Below are 22,323 nucleotides of genomic sequence, written 5' to 3' on the forward strand. Positions count from 1 at the left end.
GGTGCCATGTCCGCACACGGGATCTGAACCAGCGAACCCTGGGCCGCTGAGAAGCGGGACGTGAGAACTTAACTGCTGCGCCATGGGGCCAGCCCCTAACATCCCATTCATTTACTTTAGATTTGCTTGTACGTAAAAGTTGCTGTTCCCTAGATATTTTTAAATGTGCTTTTGGGCCTCTTTACCGAGGTCACATCATCAGTTGCTCTTCACTCTTTCCTTCATGCTTAACAAAGTAGTCAAAATGCAGCAAGGATTCAATATACCTGCAATATAAGGCAAAGACTGATTCTTTGCCTTACAATTGCTGGAAAAATATTCCAGATTCACAGAAATCACACTCAAAACTCCAGGACATGAGCAGGCCTCATTCAAAAGCCCAGAGCAAAGGTTTGTTGTTGTTGCTGAGAAGGAGCATGGTGCCTCTCCTCCAAAGAACACCCAGGCTGTGTCAGACAAGTGGGATTGACTGCTCTCTGGACAGAGTCTGGGTGTAGAGATTTAAAAATGTTAATACACATTTAATTCCCATAAACCTTCTGTCACTCCTAGCATTTGGCCTGTTCTTCTCTCAAGGCCATCGAATAAGGACGTGTGGGAATAAAGCAGCAACTGCAAGAGCAAACACTGTGATCTCTTTCTTATTCCCAGGCTGTGGGAGAAGGGGAGCAATTCAGATGCTAGAAGAAACCCTGATCCTTTTCTTCTTCAGTACAGCTCGCTGTCCTCCTCTATCTACAGCTTCATCTAGGGAGGAAGGGCAGAGAGAGGAGCTGCTTTCCCCTGCATGTCCAAACCTTTGTGCAAAAATCTGCAGGGGAAAGTAACAGAAATTATCAGATCCTCTGGCCCACCACAGATATATGTGTTTCTGTTCACCAACCACCAGAGGTTAAGACAAAGTTAGTGTGCATAAGCTTAATGCACCTTCTGGTAGAATAATAGCAAGGGAGGCTGTGAAAAGGACGAAGCTTCTTTAAACATATGTGAGGTGAAGTGGAAACATGATTTTTCAAAATGAGTCATTTAAAAAAAACTTTTTTGGTAACCAGACATTAAGAGAGAAAGTCATAAGGAGAGATCTCAAGCCGGTTGTGCGTGCGTGTGTGTGTATACCTGCACGTGTGTGGATACATGCATACGTGTGAAGGGACAGAGTGTGTAGGGCACTCTAGGCCGCTGAAAAGATCTTGTCTTTTTCTGAGTGGGAGGGGAGGTCACGGGAAGGTGGAGAGTAGGGAGTGACACCATCTGATTGACACTGACTAAGCCTCCCGCTCTGGCAGCTGGGGGAAGGGCGGAAGCAGGGATACCTGGTGAGAGGCCACTGCAATAATCCGCGAGAGGGATTGGGTCAGGGTGAGACAGTAGAGATCGTGAGTAGTGGTCTAGTTTTCGACTTACTTTGAAGTAGGAGCAACAGGATTTTCTAACACAATGGGGGTGGGATATGAGGGAGAGTAAGTGAGAATGACTCCAAGAATTTTGGCCTGAGAACCTGAAAAATGAAGTTGCCCTCAGCAGAAAGGAAGCCCACAGTGGGAGCTGGCATGGCAGAAGAGGGGCTTGCGCTGCTGGGCACCTGAAGTTCCAGATGCTTCTCTGACATACACTGAATACTCCTGGGAAATCATAGGGAGTATGGAAGTACCCGGGAAGGAAAGGTGGGAAGAACAACAAAGAGAACGGGTTTGTAACAGAAGTCAGGATGAAGAGAACAGACTCACTTCTTTTCAAACGTTGTACGAAGATCAAGTCCTTGAGCTCTGCTGCTTTCCATCTCCTGAACCTCCTCTAGTAAAGTTCTCGTGTGGGTATTTCTAATCCTGTGCCATGTGGGAAAGATAAAAAGATCATAACACATGAGCTTCACACACTGGAAACAAATTTCTCCCCTCTTGGATGACAGCGGAACATCCTGTGGCTAAGTGGTATGGTGGGATGCAATGCAGCATGCCCAGGCTCCACGTGTGACCTGTACTTTATTTTCCTGGTAGCTGAGAGGCATTACCAGAAGGATGCCAGCCAGAGCTTGTGGTGGTGGTGGTAGGGGGTGCATGTTAGCAGCCAGGCACCCCAATCACTGCTGACTTTGCATGCAAGCTTGTAGATCTGCTGGGTGTGTGTCTAGGCTGCAGAGAACTCAGACTCCAGAAAAGTCAGTCTTCTTGATCCTGGCCAGAAAGTTAGTTGAAGATTCACAGAACTGAGACATGATTCTATATGGCTATTTCTACCATAGTCACAGTTCCAGAATCTTGATGCTTAAATTCTCACTCAGCTGAGTGCTACTTCCAGTCCTTACTTCAATCTGAGAGCCCTAGGGCTGGCTGTGCCATTCATAGCAATTATAATGGTGGAGTGGCATCTCAGTAGTTTGCCTATCAGGTGTATGGACTCTTGACTTGAAACATACACATCAACCCAGACAGATGTTCTCTTTTTCTTTGGCAATTTCTTTTCAGTGCGGTCTATATCTATGTTCAGGCATTGGTCATCCATCTATTTACACATTCCTTAAATATATTTCTTGAGCCACAATTAAGTGCTAAAGCAAAAACAGACATCATCTTTACATTCATAAAGCTTCCAACAAAGAGAAAGAGAGACATATGATAGAAAAGTGAACAAATGAGCAATGTCAGAAGAAAACAGGTATGATGGAAGGGGAGCAACATGGCGCCACAACAGCAGGAGGCAGAGGTGGAAGCTCGTGAAGGGTATTAGCAAAGGCTCCTCTGAGGAAGGAGAATTTGAGCTGGGGCAAAGGAGGAGAAGGCAGTAACTAGAGGCGAGTGAGGGAGAGCATTCCAGAGAGAAGCAACACCACACACAAAAGCCCTGTGGTGGGAGGAAATCAGTGAGCATGGTCTGAGAGAGGCGGCAGAGATGGCCGGAGCAGACCGTCATGACCTGGCGAGGATTTGGTCTTTATCCCAAGAGTAAAGGCAGGTGCTGAGAAGCAGAGCAGAGGACAACTCATGGACTTCTGGTTTCGTCATGGCTATTTTTTACCCCCAGGAAAGTACAATAAAAAAAGTGCAAAAGAGTTTAGGGTGTTAGTAAGACTTGATGGTTTATAAATTTTAGGCTGGCTGAGAGAGAAAATTGTGGGAAAAAAGAAGATTGGTGGATTTGGAGAACAAAAAAGTCAAAGATTGTGATGCCACACACTTCAAAATAATATTACAAAAAACTAACAAGCCTAAATACTAAAGTGCACCAGAAGAAAAACACACGCATCTAAGTGGTAAGATTCAATTTAAGGAATTTTCTAAGCTGCTTCCTGAAACAAGAAACCTATCCTTTCTCCCTGGTCAGCAACTGTTCTGCCAATATTTTAGCTGAAAAGCTATGATGTCCCTTTGTTAGCACTGCATTTATTTTTTGCAGTCCTTTCTGGTTAAAGTAAAATAATGAGTAGCATATAAAGAAGTGAAGATTTTACCATGCTGTTACACAACTGATCACAAGGTTGACCTACCATCACACACATCAGGAAATTACTGATGGGGGATAATTTAACAACAACAAAAATATAAAATAAAATGAAGGAAACGCAGCTAACAAGACATGGTTTTAGATCTTGGAAAAGAAAGGCCATGCTTTATTTTAAAGGTTCAAAAGTACATAATTACTTATTCTGAAAAGGCTCGCCTTGGCATGTGTTCACCTAGGAACACTTTCGGCCATCACACGCTAAAGGAAGGAGGAGAGCAACAAAGGAGAACATTTTGTAAATCAGTTGAAGTAGAGGCATAGGATATATTTTCTGTTTATTCTAAAATGAAGAGTTTTTGTTTTACAGAAATAAAGTTTAAGACAGAATATAGACATCTATCAGGGAATAGACCGTAAATAATAAAATACAGTATATGTCATGTATTTTTTTCCACAGAATAAACAAGAGAACTAAATTATAGAGTCTTTACACATGATAAATAAATAGATAGATCAAGAGATAAAGAGCACCATATGGTAGGTAATTTTCTAAACACTTTATATTTATTAACTGATTTAATCATAATTTCATGTAATAAAGAACTATCATTTAAAATGTAGATTTGTACGTTAATATTATATTAAAAACCTTGCAAATTTTACATGAAATAGATATTAAAATGACAGTAAACCATATTAGTTTTCATCACAATGTGTATTTGGCACTTCCTGAACTCAGAACCATGTCTGACCATAAATCATACAGAGAAATACCCTTTTGGCTGTAGAGGAAGGAGCTCCCCGGATAATCAGAGCCACCACATTTTCTTCTCACGCATGGCAGAAAACCACACCACTGGGGCAGCGGCAGGAAGTCAACCCACGATGTTAACTTTTGGGATCCTGTCAACTAAGTCCTTTGTAAAGCCGCTGAGGGAGAGCCTCAGGGTGGCAGTTCTGGCAACAGGTCCTAAGAGGCAGTCTGAAGTCTTGTCTTAAGTAGAAAAACATCTGGCTCATCTATTTCCTGGCCACCTTAATTTCTGCACCCGTCCCTCCTTTCTCAGGTCCTCCCCTGGCCTACCACCCTCCCCTGCAACTTCATGCCCTGCCACACCTTCTTAGATTCCAGACTGGGAGCGAGATGCTTCAAGCACTGTGTGCGTGGTAAAGTACTCTCAGGAGCTGAAATCTTGCTCATTTCCAACAGCATTTCTTCTCTTTTCTTCCCATTGAAATTATTTTTCATCTATATTACCAAATAAATAAGGATTTATGGCCCTGACTTAAAAAAAAAAGACACTACTATTTGAGGCTTTGAGAAAATATGCCCTTAGATCCAAATAGATCTGCAAGTGAGTATTCAGAACATAGTTTGTTTGGAAGTTGGGGGCCACTTACATGCATTTTAATGGACTCTTCTGGAAGTGAGGATAGAAACGCATCTGCTACTAATGTTTCCCGGGAAAATCTGTCTAATAAATTCTGCAGTTATGTAAAAGATATCAAAGCTTTCTTTGATAATGTATAACTGTGAAATGGCTAAAATTTAATACTAATAGCTCCAAAAATTATTTGGAAAGTGATCAGTGGAATTAAACTTAGGTCTTAGCTTGGACTATTTTAAAACCTGTGGCTTCTGTGAATTGCTTCCCCAGCGATGGCTTCCTCTAGCCACAGATTGCGGATGTCCAAAGAGAGACAGAGGTGCACTTGGGTGCTGAGGGGCTCAGATCAGAATTATCATATGAGTATGTAAGCATCTTCTACATAACTGTGACTAGGGCTAAGGTTATCCACAAGTTTCCAACTGCATTTCAAAGGCAAATAGTAGTAATCCTGAACTTTTCTTTGTCTGTTTTGTTACTTGAGGCCCCTTTTTCTCTGCGAGTAAAGATAATTTAGCACACCACTTTCCTTGTTTTTGTTTTGTTCTGTGACATGGTAAATAGACGTGTTAGAATTTGCAATTCAAAGGAGAATGTGAAATCTTTCGGACTCTGTGCTTTGGTGTAAGTACTATGTACTTCAGCAGAAATTAGTTTAGTAGTACATGCAGTCTTTTAAAATCCAAGTCACACGTTTGAATTATTTTACTTAATTTTCCTTTAAGTGTTTTCCTGGGATTGTATCAAGGATTTTAAATCATTCTGGATTATGGAATGTTGTGTAAGCAGGAAATATGACAGATTAGTAAAAGAAGCAGATACACTGAGGTTAAAAACAAAGCAGAACCAAAAGCACTGCCGCCGAACTCTCAGTGGCTTTGACCTCAGCATTTTACAGCAACCTGAACGAACGAACTCCATTGTGCTGTGAATGAGTATATGGCAGCTTATTTAAAAATGCCGTCTCAGATAAACAATTTGGAAGAATAAAATAAAGTAATTATCCTCCCATAAGAAAATCAAGACTTATGCTTTTCAAGAAATACATATTATCCAGATATCACATGTACCCAATCAAATGTTTTAAGCAAAGTTTGATACCACATGAAAATTCTGGTGGTGACGAGGATAAAAACGCAGAGTATGTTTAAACACTCAAACCTGCCTCTTGTTGCCTGATAGTGGATGATTATCCAGGAAGTGTTCAAACACCATGGGAAAAAAATGACTGAACTACTTCATTCTGATGCTTTTTACTCCTAACGGTTTGAGTTCTGACATGGAGAAATGAAAAATGGGCTGAAAAAGAGCAGAAATAATGCACTTGACTTCCTTAAGAGCTCATATTAATTTTTTGTAATGGCAATATTGCCATGTGCTAGAATTTAATAACTTTTAAAAAGTTAGACACATCTTCAAAAGGTGCCAAGATTAAAAATCTCCAGATCCAAGATCTACAGTGATACCAATATTTAAAAGTATACGTACATATACTTGCGGGTTGTCAACATTGGATACATTCTTCTTCATCCTCTAAATGACAACATCTAGTGCCTGATCCATTACTTTCTTTCTCAATAATTATTTCTGAAATTAAATTGAAAAGCTGGTGGATAGGATGTGGATTAGAATATAGTCAGGAATACTTAGGAGGAAAAGACTGCAAGTTTTCCAAAGTTAACAAGCAGTAGATTAAAATTGCCCTGGGTTAAGTATTTAATAGAAAGCTTTCTCTTTCCAGAAAAAAAAAAAAGGCACTTCAATTTCATCCAGTTTAATAGAAATTTTTATACTCAAGATGGAATATAAACAGCATGATAAAAAATTCCATTCTGTAAGCAAAAGAAAGTATAGATTGAAACAGGACCAATACATATTTTACTGGGGAAATTATGCTCTGGCATGGATATGAAATGCTTATTTTAAATTGGGAGTCTTCTGCATATCCCAGTTTGATTCAAGTTTCTGCCTCCCCAAGGAGTCCTGGCTCTGCTACCAGGAACACTTTGGTGTGAAGTAGATGCCTTTGGGGCAGTGCATTCTTTAGCACTCAGATTGAAGGTGCCCCCAAATGGAAAGTGTTTCCCTTTTTTTTTGTTGTGAATGTTTTTAATGAACGAAACCACAGATCTATTAATACAAAGCTGGGTCTCTAACTGTTAGTTAAATCAGGATGATTTCCTTCCCAAAAGGCAAAACTTATCAAATGGAACATAAGATGTACTCGTGGGACTGTAAAGAAAACATTTTATGTTAGCGCAAAAATGTTTGTATTTCGAAAAGGGACGAGACCCGGAGACATTCCGTGAATTGTAAACTCAGAGACACTTGTTTCACCCGCTGGAGAATTTTATTTACATTCCAAAGGGTGAGAACCAAAGATCCTTCTCCTTCTCCCAAGGACAATTTGTTTACATCAGGGAGCAAAGTTTCTCTCCTCTCTCAGGAGGAAGAAAGAACAACTGCTCCTCTCCTACAGAAACTCCCAGGTCTATATTCTTTTTGGTTTCTCTCCTGTGCTACAACTTCCATACTTGCGGGCCTGTCCACCCAGCTCTCATTGTATCACCCCAGAAATGGGAAAGATAGAGGCAAGAGGAACCAATGAGGCTGGTGCTATAGGTGTGTAATAATAGCCTATCTCTGCCCCTCTTATTTTCAGGATAATATGAATAAATATAGATATTACAAACTTAGTGCTTTCTCTCCACCTGCTGTTGCTAACTTTGATTGATGAGTTAATACTGATATGACTTCAAAAGACTTTTTGTTTTTGAAGAGAAAATATGATTTTTTTAAAGTAACTGTATTGGGATTATAAAGGCTTATAACACTGTGTAATTTCAGGTGTACATTATTGCTTATCAATTCCTGAATACACTGCATCACACTCACCCCCAGTAGTCTAATTTTTATCCATCACCATACGTATGTGTCCCTTCACCCCTTTCGCTGGTCCCCCAGCCCCCTTCCCATCTGGTAACCAGTAATCTGTTCTCTTTGTCCCTGTATTTGTTATCTTCTTAAACTCTCAGGCAAGACAATTCTCGTTAAAGGCAGAATGAATGAAGAGACCACACACACACACACACACACACACACACACAGAAAACCTGATATATTTGGGGGGAAACTTGAGAAAGATTCAATTTTCCATTTCAGGGTCTACAAATAATTGTTTGTCCTGATACACAAAGGAATTAAGGAAGAATGGAACATTGAAAAGCAAAATTAATATTATTCCTTCTAGAATATGCCTTTCTCTGCTTACTAATTAGTTTAAATTTATGCTTTAGAGCTTTGTTTTTTATGTTACAGATTATGTGATATAATTAATATTATGTATTGAATTATTTCTAATTTTGAAACCTTATAATTTTGTGGATTCTTTACCTTTAACATTATCTTTAATATTAGGAATTTCAGGGATTTCTAACACCTTAGATCAAAGGTTTTTTTTTTTCTGTTAGACTTGGTAAAAAAAAAACTGGTATCCTCTAATCTAATATTTAAATATTCTTGGATAACTATATTTGAAAGATTCTTACTCCAAATTTTTTTAAAAAGTGAAGAATTCCTTTCTAATCTGAACATCTCCCTCCTATTTCTCATTTTATTTATTTTTTAATCTGTGATCTTCTGGTGTCAGGTTTTGGCTCCTGAAAAGTAGATAAAAGTTACATAAGTCACTTCTAATAAGTGGAAAAATGGACCTCTTTTCAGAAAAAAAATCATGAAGTAAATAATATCACTACCAAATTTCTCTCTCATGCATTTTGCTTCCATCCTTTTTTTTCTAAATTGATTTCTGGTAAATCTCCAGTGGCAAAAAGCACAGGGCATTTACTTCCTTTAAAAGCCCCATGACACTTAATATTCATAAAGTGGCACTTAGCTTAATTTTGAAAGCCATATACAGTCATGTGCCACATTTCAATGACAGCCCGTATATACGATGGTGGTCCCACAAGATTAGAACCTTATAGCCTAGGTGTATAGTAGGCTGTACCGTCTAGCTTTGTATAAGTACACTCTATGATGTTTGCACAATGATGAAATTGCCCAGTGACACATTTCTCAGACCATATCCCCATTATTAAGTGATCAATGACTGTAATTAGAAAAGAGTAATTAACCATGATAATATATTTTTTGGTTATCACTTCATTTTTCAACTTACAATTTCCATGTTATATTTTGAATCAGGCACACAGTGGGGACTAGGAAAAACCCCAGGCAGAAGTGTGGACAAACCAGGACCACATTGACCTGAAAATAAACAAAAATAAAGAATATTTAAATAGGACCCTTTCAGTTTGTCAATATTGGGTACGAAGTGCAGCTTTCACTTTCCTCCCCTCCAAAAAATTGGGAGATGCCACAAAGGGTATGGATGCAGTCATATGAACCAAGAGCTACTAAGTTAACATAGGTACATAAAATCTAAAAATAGTATTAGTTGACTTAATTTAATAGCATATTCTACAAACAAACAACCAAATAAATATTTTGATCAAAGAGGTTTTATCCGAAGAATGCAAGGATGGTTCAACATTATATTAGCTAGCAATGCAACTTTGTTTAACTTCCAGACATTGTGTGTAAAACAATTATGTCATTACTCCCTTGGGAGAATTCACTCTTCTCTCCACCTGGCAGATTAATTGGTGGCTGACTGATCATCTTAATTCAATCAGGACTATACTGATTTGAGACTGGGTAAGGCTCTCTATTGCATATATTTTTAATTTTTCTGTATATTCTGGTATTTTCACCTCTTAAAAAACATTTCTATCTGGGGCAAGACTACTCCTCCCAGGGCTAGCCAGTTCTTACAGATAGCAAGGTCTCAGCTGGGAGTGTGCCTTTGATACGGAAATTAACCAATCCACAACCATATCTTCTCTATTTGGCCTGTACACCTCAAGAGACAATATTTCTCTGCCTTAATCATCCCAGGGCCAGTTACCAAGGAACTACAGATCATTTCTGTAGCCCCAGGGCTGTAAAAATTATTCAAACTAGCCAATCCTAGGCTGTTCACCCTGCCCTGCCTTGCCTTTCCCATGGAAACCCCAATAAAGGCATGGTCTAAGTGCTCCCCCTGCTCTTGTCTTTTGCACCTTAACCACCCTGGTATCTTTCCCATGTGGCCCTGTGTGGCATGCTGAGCCTTCTATCTCTAGTACCTGTGAGTATAATAAGTTTTGTTTAAATGGCAATAGTAAGTGTCACCTATCAATAATTAAACATAAATGGATTAAATTCTTCAATCAAAAGACACAGAGAAAGTGAATGGATTAAAAAAACAAGATCCAACAATACGCTACCTATAAGAGACTCACTTTAAATTTAAGGACATACATAGGCTCAAAGTAAAGGGACGGAAAAAGATATTACATGCAAATGGTAACCAAAAGAGAGCAAAACTGGCTATACTTAGATCAGATAAAATAGAAATTCAGTCAAAAACAGTCATAAGAGACAAAGAAGGTCACTATATAATGTTAAAGGTATCAATTCATCAAGAAGATATGAGAATTGTAAAGTTATTCGCACCCAATGTTGCTGCATCTAAATATTTAAACCAAATATTAACAAAACTGAAGGGAGAAATTCACAGCAATATGATAATAGTAGGGAGTTTCAATACACCACTTTCAACAATGGATAGATCATCCAGACAGGAAATCAATAAGGTAACAATCGACCTGAATAATACTATAGACCAATAGGCCTTATAGACATAGACAGAAGAATTCATCCAACACCACCAGAATACACATTCTTCTCAAGCTCACATGGAACATTCTCCAGGATAGATCATATATTGGGTCACATAGCAAGTCTAACAAATTTAAGAAGATTGAAATCATATCAAGTATTTTTTCCCCCAATTATAATGGTATGAAACTAGAAATCAATAACAAGAGGAAAACTGAAAAAAATCACAAACGTGTGGAAATTAAGCAACGCACTCCTGAATAACAAATGAATCAAAGAAGAAATCAAAAGGAAAATCAGAAATTATCTCAGACAAACAAAAATGAAAACACAACATACCAAAACTTATGGGATGTGACAAAAGCAGTTCTAACAGGGAATTTTATAGTGATAAATGCTTAAAGAAAAAGAAAGATCTCAAATAAGCAACCTAACTTTACACCTCAAGGAACTAGAAAACAAGAACAACTAAGCCCACAGTTAGCAGAAGGAAGAAAATAATAAAGATTGGAGCAGAAGCAAATGAAACAGAGAGAGAGGGTTCTAGGAAGATGACAGAATAGGAAGCCCCTGGAATCTGTCTCCCCAACAATTACACCAGCAGCATCTGTCTGATGAAACTATTTTGGAACTCTGGAGTCTTTTAAAGGCTTGCAACTTTCAGGGGATGACTTGGATGGTAAATTTTGGTTAATTTTGGTCAATTTCAGCTCTTAGCACAGTAACAGCTACCCATCCTCTAACCCCAGCCATGTGGCAGACAGGTGTGCATCTATTCCTGCAGCAGCTTGCACACACCTTGTGAAAGAGCAGTGTGGGCAAAAAGGACCCTGTTCTCCAAATATTGACGATTTTTCTCTAATCAGATTGCTGCTTCTGATCACAGAGGGGCAGACAAAGGGGGAGGCAGCTAGTGTTGTTGCACCCCCTCCCATTGTTGCAAGCCCCTCCCCTATGGCTGAAGTGCCTTCCAGGGGATTTAAAGAGCTAGTACCCTTTTTTCCTCTAAAGTTTTTCACTTTTTCTCCTTTCAGGAGCCAGACATTAAAGACTAGAACATTCAAAAACAATGCATATACAGGGAAAATTAGAAAGTAACCAGGCATGCCTAGGGAAAGGCTCAGAAAAGAATTGAGAAGATGTTAAGTTTACACCTCAGGTTGATCCTCAGCACAGAGACAGCCTACAACAATTTTAAAAACAATAAACAACAATAATAACAAAAAAATAGCAAATCCTAGGGAAGGGAGAGAACCTGATTTCCAAGTTTACAACAGTATTTGATTCAAATTTCCAGTCAAAAAAACCCATAAGGCATACAAACGATAGGAAAGTATGGCTCATTAAAAGGAAAAAATAAATCTACAAAACTGTCAGTGAAAAAGACCTAATGGTAGATATACTAGACAAAGAATTTAAAACAGCTATCTTAAGGATACTCAAAGAACTAAAGGAAGATGTGGAAAAAGTCAAGAAAACCATGTGTGAACAAATATCAATAAAGAGATAGAGAAACCTAAAAAGAAACTGAAAAGAAATTCTGGAGGTGAAAGTACAATAACTAAAATGAAAAATTCACTAGAGTGATTTAAAGACAGATTTGAGCAGGCAGAAGAAAGACCCAGTAAACTTGAAGATAAGACAACGGGAAGTATTAAGACTGAGGGACAGAAAAAGAAAAGCTCAAAGAAAAGTGAACAAAGGCTAAAGAACCTGTGGGATACCATCAAGAACACCAACATACAAATCACTGGAGTCCCAGCAGGAGAAGAGAGAGAGAAAGGGGGAAGAGAGAATATCGGAAGAAATAACGGCTGAACATTCAAGAAGCTCAAAAACTGCAGGTAGGATTAACTCAAAGAGACCCACACTGACACATCACAACTAAACTTGCAAAAGACAAAGAAAGAGAGAATCTTGAAAGCAGCAAGAGAAGCAAATCATCACATACAAGAGAGCCTCAACAAGATGATCAGCAGATTTCTCATCAGAAACACTGGAGGCCAGAAGACAGTGGACCCACATATTCAAAGTGCTAAAAGAAAAATACTATCAACCAAAATCCCATACCTGAAAAAACTGTTCTTCAAAAGTTAGGGAGAAATTAAGACATTCCCAGATAGACAAAAGTTGAGGAAGTTTGTGACTACTAGGCTCACCCTGCAAGAAATGCTCAAGGGAGTCCTGCAAGGTGAAAGGAAAGGACACTAGACAGTACTCGAAGCTGTTTGGAGAAATAAAGATCTCAATAGAGGAAATACATGGGCAATTATAAAAGCTAGAATTATTATAACAATGGTTTATAACTCCACTTTTTGTCTTCTACAGGATTTAAGAGACTAATACATTAAAAAAAATTGTTGATGTAAAAGTTAGTATTAACTTTATTACTGTAACTTTGTTTTGTAGCTCCACATTTTTTTTTTTTGAGGAAGATTAGCCTGAGCTATCTGCCACCAATCCTCCTCTTTTTGCTGAGGAAGACTGGCCCTGAGCTAACATCTGTGCCCATCTTCCTCTATTATATATGTGGGATGCCTGCCACAGCATGGCTTGACAAGTGGTGCATAGGTCTGCCCCTGGGATCTGAACTGGTGAACCCTGGGCTGCCGAAGCGGAACATGTGAACTTAATTGCTGTGCCACCAGGCCGGCCACGTAACTCCACATTTTGTTTTCTACATAATTTCAGAGACTAATGTATTTAAAAGAATTATTAGTTTATGTTTTGTGGCACCCAACGTATGACAATGTAATTCTGTGAAATCAACCACCAAAAGGGATGGGGATGGAGCTATAAAGAAACAGAGTTTTTCTATATTATTAGAGTTAACCTGGTATAAATTCAAATGAGAGTGTTATAACTTTAGGGGGTTAAATGTAATTCCCTTGGTAACCACAAAGAAAATAGCTGGGGACTGGGGGAAGGGGAGACGGTTGGCACAGCATGATGACTATGTTAATATTTATTGTATATTTGAATAATTTGAATAATATTTAAATATTTGAACAATATTGTGTATTTGAATACTATTTATTGTATATTTACTAAGATAGTAAATCTTAAATATTCTCACCACACACTCACTATGTGGGATAATGAATATGTTAACTAACCTTATTGTGGTAATCATTTTGCAATATGAATACACATCAAATCACCACATAATACACTTTAAACTTAGACAATGCTATATGTCAAATATATCTTGATAAAGCTGGGGGAAAAAAGATAAGGTTTGTTTTTTTCCTGAGCCTCTCCTCTGTCTCCTCTTGTGGTGATATCTGACTGATCATCTCATAAAAGACTACAAAACAGGGTCCTTCTACCTCTAGTTTGTCTTTTGTTCTCCAGGGTTTTTTCCAACTGATGCCTAGTGTGTTCTTTGAGGCCATATCCCTGGCAGGTCCCAAACTCTAACATTTCTCTCCTGAGTCTACTCAATACGCTTGTGTGCTCTTTACAGGCTTTTTTTGATGTTTTAGGTTCTTCCCACATGGTGTCCTAGAAGTTGCCAAATGAACTGAGGGGAAAACAGGCTGAGTGCCCAAGATCCCCAATTATCTGCCCTAAACTCTGCAGGGTCTCTGTCTAATTCTTTCTCTGTCAGTTTTGGTAAGTTTGTATCTTTTAAGGAATTTGTCTATTATTACACAAATTTATTAAATATGTTATATTTGTTAATACTAGCCTCTTATTTTTTTTTTTTACTAATTTTTTAGAGCAGTTTAAGAGTCACAGTAAAATTCAGAGAAAGGAATAGAGATTTCTCATATACCCCCTACCCCTACACATGTATAGCCTCCCTCATTATCAGTGTCCCCCACCGGGTGGTACATTTTTTACAACTGATGAACCTACATTGACACATCATAGTCACCCAAAGCCCATAGCTTACATTAGGGTTCACTCTTGGTGTTGTATATTCTATGGGTTTGGGTAATGACATTTATCCATCATTATTATTATTAATTATTAATTATAAAATCATACAGCATATGACAGTGAAATGCCCTAAAAAATCCTCTCTGCTCTGCCTCCCCTCCCCTACAACCCCTGGCAACCACCGATCTTTTTACCATCTCCATAGTTTTGCCTTTTCTAGAATGTCATATAGTTGGAATCATACACCAAGTAGTCTTTTCAGATTGGCTTCTTTCACTTAGTAATATGCATTTAAGTTTCCTCCATGTCTTTTCATGGCTTGATAACTCATTTCTTTTTACTGCTGAATAATATTCCACTGTCTGGGCATACCACAGTTTATTTACCTATTCACCTGCTGAATAGCACCTAGATTGCTTCCAAATTTTGCTTCCATGTTGCTTCCAATTATGAATAAAGCTACTATAAACAGATATGTGCAGGTTTTTATGTGGATATGTTTTCAACTACATTGGGTAAATACCAAGGAGTGAAATTGCTGGATTGAAGGTAAGAGTATGGTTTAATTTTGCAAGAACCCCTCAAACTGTCTTCCAAAGTGTCTGTACCATTTTGTATTCTCACCAGCAACGAATGAGAGTTCTTGTTGCTCCATATGTCCACCAGCATTTGGTGTTGTCTGTGGTTTGGATTTTGGACATTCTAAAGGTGTGTAGTGGTATCTCATTGTTTTAATTTGCATTGTACTGATCACATATGATGTGAAGCATCTTTTCATATGCTCATTTGCCATCTGTATATCTTCTTTGGTGAGGTGCCTGTTAAGATCTTTGGCCCACTTTTTAATCAGGTTGTTTATTTTCTTATTGTTGAGTTTTAAGGGTTCTTTGTATATTTTGAATAACAGTCCTTTAGCAGATGTGTCTTTTGCAAATATTTTCTCCCAGTCTGTGACTTGTCTTCTTATTCTCTTGACATTGTCTTTTGCAGAACAGAAGTTTTTAATTTTAATTAAGTTCAGCTTATGAATTACTTCTTTCATGGTTCATGCCTTTGGTGTTATATCTAAAAAGTCATTGCCATACCAAAGGTCAGCTAGGTTTTCTCCTATGCTGTCTTCTAGGAGTTTTATAGTTTTTCCTTTTACATTTAGGTCTAGGATCCATTTTGAGTTAATTTCTGTGATGGGTGTAAAGTCTGTGTCTAGATTCATTTTTTTTTTGCATGTGGATGTCCAGTTACTCCAGCATCATTTGCTGAAAAGACTATCTTTTCTCAACTGTATTACCTTTTGTCCTTTGTCAGAGATAAGTTGACTATATTTATGTGGGTCTCCTAATATCTTTTGTGATATTTGTGTTAATTTGGGTTGGCCAAGAAGCAGATGCCAGGACAGGTTTATATGAGCAAGAGACTTACTGGGGGAGGGAGCTGGAAAGGGCAGAGAAAGCCTTCAGACCATGTTGAAGGTCTGATATCTGTGGAAGGAGATGGGGATGCAAGAAGACTGGGGTAGGAGGAATCTTGCATCATTGTATAGTTCTAAGAAATGTTTACCTATCCTGGTGGGGAGTACTCAAGTCAAAGTCAGCCCCTGGAGGGGAAATGTGCCTTAGTAGAACAGGCCTGCCTTAGTACTGCCATGTTCTTCCTCACTTCCCGAGAGCAGCCTGTGGGGAACACAGACTTGGTTGGACACAGGGGTGGCTCCAGAGGGCCAGTAGCTGGGGTTAGCAATCAATTATGCTCCTTGCAGCAAGAGATCTGAGTTCTCCAGGACTGCCACAATGTCTGATATTAGTAATGGTGTTTTCTGTCTTTTCTATTGTAATAGTCTCGTTAGAGGTTTATTAATTTTATTAAACTTTTCAAAGAACCAACTTTGGTCTTTGTTGGTTTTCTCCATTGTGTAGTTTTTTCCTATTTCATTGATCTATTGTCTTTATCGTTTCCTTTTTCTAGTTTTCTTAGGTTTGATTCTCTATTCTTTTTCTAGCTTTTTGAGCTAGAAGCTTAAGTCATTGATTTAAGGTACAAATCAATCAAGGAGATGTACAAAGGACCAAATAGAAGTCATTTAAATGATAACATACAGTCAACTGGTGGTGTCCAGCTGAATCATTTCTTAGAGGGAAAACTACGGCCTTACATGCATGTATTAGCAAAGAAGAAAAGTTGAAAAATCATGCATCCTAACCCAATGAGGTTGTTAAACTCTAGTCCCCTGTCTCTTGGTAACATATCAGTATCTAATGCACCTTGAAATTCCAATGTCAGCTCAAGTTTTCCACACTGTCTTTGAGTTCCCCCTTTATTTCTGGCACTTTGGGAATCCTTTATATGTTGAGATCACTGATGTATAATAAAATGTATTGTAAAATTATTTTATCCAGCATGAGTGTTTTTAGCATGTATATTCATTTCTGCTCAGACCTATGTTTTTTGAAGTTTCCCGGTACATCAATGTTTAAGGAGCTGTTCTGAAATGGATAAGTACTAGTCAGAGAGGTTGGATGAGAAGCGTAAAGAGAAGTACCAAAAATCCTAAGAAAATAGGGAGGTGATGAAGTGAAAAAGCAGATACGAGTTCAAACTAGAGGTCCAATTCCCATTGGATTTTACTAAAAATGATTAATTATAACTTTTGCAAAACAATTTTAGAAAAGTGATGGGGTGAAAATCAGATTTTAGTGGCTTAGGGAAGAACAGGGCTTAAGAAGTAGGGATAGCAAGTAGACTCTTCTTTCAAAATATTTAATGGAGTGTGCAAGGAGAGATAGCAGATGTTAGGTAGAAGATAAAGCAGGTCAAGAGAGCATTTCTGTTTCTCTTTTGTTTCAGACATTTATCTTTTGGATTAGAACCACTTGATAAAGCATCAATAGGGAAACACCGGAGTCCTAATTTGGCCTTGTCCCAATTACTTATCTCCTTAGCTTCAACTATCTACAAAATCTTGACAGTTTCTTCCCTATCTATATCTCAGGATTTTGGAAAAGCTCAACTTGTCATGATCTTGTCTATGTAAAGGCAGCTTCCCCTTTGGCATTTAGTCCTACCTCTAAAATATTTTTCATTATAACTCCACCTCCTCAGTGCTTTCATTTTTGTTCTTACAATGTGGTTTTCATATCCATTGGCCCTTGCATTCCAGCTAAGGCTGCAGTAAACAGAACCATTACAGCTGCAAGTGTTCACTTATACACTTTCCTGCCACAAATTGAATTAATAATCAAAACTAAATTCAGGTGATGTTCCCCACTGTTCTTATTTATTTTTATCCATTGGCTGGTTCACTTCTTCCTTACAGCTCCTTTTGAAGACTAACTGGAATAGGCTCAAGAAATTCTAGGAGAATATGATGTCCTGAAGTGTTCAACTTGAGCTCAGTAGAATGAAGATTCAGCTCAGTTCAAGAATTCAGCAGGTTAGAGTGATTTCTTTAATGAGTAATCAGAATGAATGAAAACTTCATCCACTATTTCTGCTTCAACCTATTACATTTAAGATTGACTCAAACTAAAATATTATAGTTGACTTCCTGACCTAGCACTCATACATAAATTTGTGTCTTCAGTTCTATCTATTCAGCACACTTCATAAAAACAGCCAAGAATCCTCCTGCCATTCAAATAAAATCCCAAATATCTAGAATTGAAAATTATGGGTCAGGAATTCTGAGATCCTTGACTTTTAGATATAAAACCAAAGTAATCCAACTAGGTAATTTCAGCATCGATGGAGCTACATGCAGGTCTGTTTGTTCCACTGGACAGGGAAATAAGGAATTCCTGCACATCATGCCGGAATCAGAGTGAAAAACCTTTTCTCTGAAGTGTGTATAACGAAATCAATAGATCTTCCTATGTAAACACATTGTGTGTCTTTGCTAACAATCCTTGGAAGTTCTGCTAAGGGTAAAAAGATTTTTTTAATGAATACAAACAATAAACAAAGGTAAGAAAGAAATTAAATAACTGTGTCTTTGCAACAAGTGTCAAGGAGATAGTTTTCACACCCTAGATTTGAGTATATTTAAGAACTGAAACAATAAATATCCTGAACACCTCGGATCCAGGAACAGGTAGCTCAAGCCCAGACTAACTCAATGTTTGGCTCTCTCAGTGGAGAATCTTCTTCTATATGTAGGCGTGAAAGTTGTATTGGAGAAAGGATTTTTAAAGGGATAATTTAATTTATAATTATATACATTTTACTGAGAAACAAGTAAAGTGAGTAATATTTTATATTCCTTTGATATCTAAACCACAAAACTTCTATATTCCTTCATTTTAAAACTCAATTTATGCTAAAAACATTCAGAAAAGTACAAAATTTTCAATTCTCATTTTTAATACAAAATTTATGACAATATAAATATTCTCTCCTAAAATTAGAACAAAGTCAGCTTATCACCATTCCCTTACTACAATGCTTGTTCCACCGCTTTTATGAATTAAGGCTCAATTTAAAACTTCATTATTTTAACAGCTTTATAAAAGCATAATTGACATACAATAAACCATACATATTTAAGTGAGCAATTTGATATGTTTTGACATACATTATACCCATTCATGTTCAAGTCTCTGTGTGGACATATGCTTTGACTTCTTTTGGGTAAATACCAGGGAGGGGAATGACAGGGTCTTATGGTACATGTATGTTTACTTTTATGAAACTGCCAAGCTGTTTTCCAAAGCAGTTGCACCATTTTTCATTCTTATAAATAGCATATGAGAGTTCCAGTTGCTCCATATCCTTCTCAACACTTGGTATTGTCATTCTTATAATTTTAGCCATTCTATAGTTGTGTCCAAAATGAGGTATCTCATTTTGGTTGTAATTTGTATTTACCTAATAACTAATGATGTTGCTCATCTTTTCATTTGCTTTTTGGTATTCATATATAGTCTTTGGTGAAGTATCTATTTGAATATTTTGCCCATTGTATAATTTGGTCATTTCACCTTTATTATTTCCTTTCTTCTTCTTAGTTTGGGTTTCATTTGTTCTTCTTTTCCTAGTTTCTTAATGTGGGGGCTGGGGCTGTTGATCGGAGAAATTCTTCCATTAAAGTGCTAAAAATTTTCCTCCAAGTACTGCATCAGCTGTGTCCCATCATTTTAATACGTCATGTTTTCATTTTCATTTAGTTCACAATGTTGTCCAATTTCCTCTTTGATTCCTTCTTTGACACATAAATTATTTAGAAGTATGAGAATTCCCCTCAACTCCTGGGAAGACTCTTAAACAGAGCATGTGTGAGGTGAGACTTTAAGAGACTCAGCAGAAAACAGATGGTGGGCTGCAGAATCAAGGAGAAACTTGGCACCCCCCTCCTGCAATGTTGCAGAGACAGAGATTGTAGTTTAAGCCTTGACAAATTAAGGTGGCCTTGGTAAACATCCAGGGTCTTCTTGAGACCCCCAGAAAAGTCATGCCCTAGAAGTAAATGCCTCAAGTTAGGAGAAAGTACTACACCCTGGGAATAAGGTCATGATTGTTATTAAAGGCAAAACAAAGCTTCAAAACCATCCTCGACCCTATCAAGGTCTTTCCCTGGTACTTTGCCTCTTAGTTCTCCATGACTGCCTCTTCTTAAGGACTCTGTCCCTCAAGTTCAGGCGTTTCAGTAGCCTGAGACTCTGAACTCCAGGTTCTCCTCCCAGTAAGATCACTACATTATATTTAGGCTCATTCCTCTGCAATACAGGCTGAGAGATACCCTTAGGGAAGGAGCCAGGAAGAACAAGCAAAGAAAGGGGCAGGCTTCTCTTCTTCATGACTCATACCTTTCAGTATTATGCCTGTTGGTGTCTAGCCAATGTCTTCAAACAATTCTTATATTTTGTTCGGTTTTTACAGTTGTTTTTGTCAGGCTATTCCAACACTTGGTCCTGGATGAAAGAGGAAGTCTCTCAAAATTCTTATTTCCTGGGCCTTGGGCTGCCCCAGGCCTGGGGGTACAAGGGTTTTCTCCCATTTCTACAAAGAAAGACAGGGAGCGTTGGCTGTGCCGTGGACAGACCACAGGGATTGGGCTGGGAACTCTAGACTTGCGTTTCTTCATTTGATAGCTGATTGGTTTTGGACTAAGCCCACCTCTAGCCCTAAAATAGTACAGCTCTGTGATCCATTTTGTAAGCATTGTGTGCCTAATTCCTCACAATAGATATAGACAAAGTATAGAATTTAGAAATATGCAAATAAGTGTAAAAATCTAAAAAATGGTTTAACATAAGTGAAATAACAGCTTCTGTGGAACTTTAAAATATTTAGAAGCTGGAGCTTCTGGAGCTCCAAAGAATGTCTATTCTGGTTAAACAGTTTATATAAAAATGTTTTCTTAATTACCATACATGTGTTACCAAGTACCAAATAATTTAAGCACATAGCACATCACGTGAAAAATATAATTACATCATTAGCTATTTTAGATGATTCTGAAATTATTGCAGCTTTTATCAGATATGCACAAAAGAAAAAATGTGGAAAAGATGGTTAATAAAGACAGTTTGAAGTAAAGAGATTTTAGATAAAACCTTATCTAAAGTATCAGTCAGAATTTAGTTGGATCACTAACTACTTCTAATTGCATTGATTTTATCTTTTCTTTCCAAACTATTTTGAAAGAGATAACATCAGCTTTTGTTAATGAACATAAGTTTTCATGAAGAATGCAAGGCATATTCACCAGTGACAGTAAAACTAACCTGTCCCGTCATTTCGGAACCAATAGGAATGGTGGGCCAGAGGGAAGAGTAAACTGCAAGGAACACCAGCCATATCACTGCGCTTCCCCAGACTGCCAAATGACAAAACTGCAGAAACAAGAATAGCGTAGAAATACTTCAGTCTTTTCTATTTAAAAGGAAAAAAATATTTAACTATCAATCAACTAACAAAATACATTTATCCAGGCCATATGTTCTCATATGAAGGTACCGATAATCTTTCAATTTCTTGATATTTGAGTCTTCCTTTCTAACATTTTCTCAGAATATTTTGCTGTGGACTCAAGGGACTATTGTTTAAAGGACCTAAAACAAACGTACCTTCGTCAACCAAGGCAAGTGATATTCAGTGAAAATGGTCGTCTCTCAATCAGATGTGGTTCACACAATTGATAGGTTATTTAATGAGACTTCTGTTTCTGCCTACTTATTAATACAAAGCTCTCTTCAGGAAAAAAACAAGTTGGAAGAGAAATCATTAAGAGGGATAAAAATTTGACCCTGTCATACTTGTTCTGTGTGAGTAGATCTGGGGCAATGGCAGAAGTTGTGAATGTCAGATCGACCGTAACTGGAGGATTTGCTGTGCATATCAACGATGTATGTCATTCTGGTTGAGACTGTTGGCTGAAAGATCACTGCCCATGTCTGGGACTAGGAACTTCTGCCGCATTCCATAATGGTAAATGCTAAGCAGGCAGACCCTGCTGTCAGTCTGGTCTGTTGCTTTGTACCTTTTGTGTTATCAGAGGAATAGTAAGAAAAGGTAGGAGAGCCATGCTCCAAACTTGGCTATGCTGGGTGCACCGCATACCTTTGCAAGCCTCAGAGGTATCATTTACATGTAATAAGATGAGCAGCCGGACAAGACGGTTTCATAAGGGCTCAAGTACTCTCATTCTATTAGGTACTACTCATTACTTAACCATAGCTGAACAACAAAAATATTGAGAATGCCCCTCCCCCACAATCTGCGATTTCTCAGGGTATTTATTATTTGTTTATGACTCATCTTCAAGGGCAATTTTTCACACTCTTTAAAAATAACCTCCCACTTAAATGATTCCTCCCTCTGATTAAATAGAACTGGTCTCCTGAGGGCTCTCTTTTGTGATCATGCTGAGATGATGGAGGAGAGGATCAGCTCA

General features: G+C 38.0%; 1 protein-coding gene across 1 annotated transcript in view; it reads right to left on the reverse strand.

The window, feature by feature from the left end:
- Positions 1 to 673: 673 nt before the first annotated feature.
- Positions 674 to 22,323, reverse strand: part of LOC106832433 (phospholipid-transporting ATPase IB-like) — a 123,085-nt gene continuing 101,435 nt past the window's right edge. The window contains 2 exon segments of the mRNA XM_070520414.1: positions 674 to 811; positions 21,155 to 21,262. Coding sequence (XP_070376515.1) covers positions 674 to 811; positions 21,155 to 21,262 — 246 coding nt within the window.

The sequence above is a fragment of the Equus asinus genome, chromosome 11, assembly GCF_041296235.1.
Source record: "Equus asinus isolate D_3611 breed Donkey chromosome 11, EquAss-T2T_v2, whole genome shotgun sequence".
Taxonomy (NCBI): domain Eukaryota; kingdom Metazoa; phylum Chordata; class Mammalia; order Perissodactyla; family Equidae; genus Equus; species Equus asinus.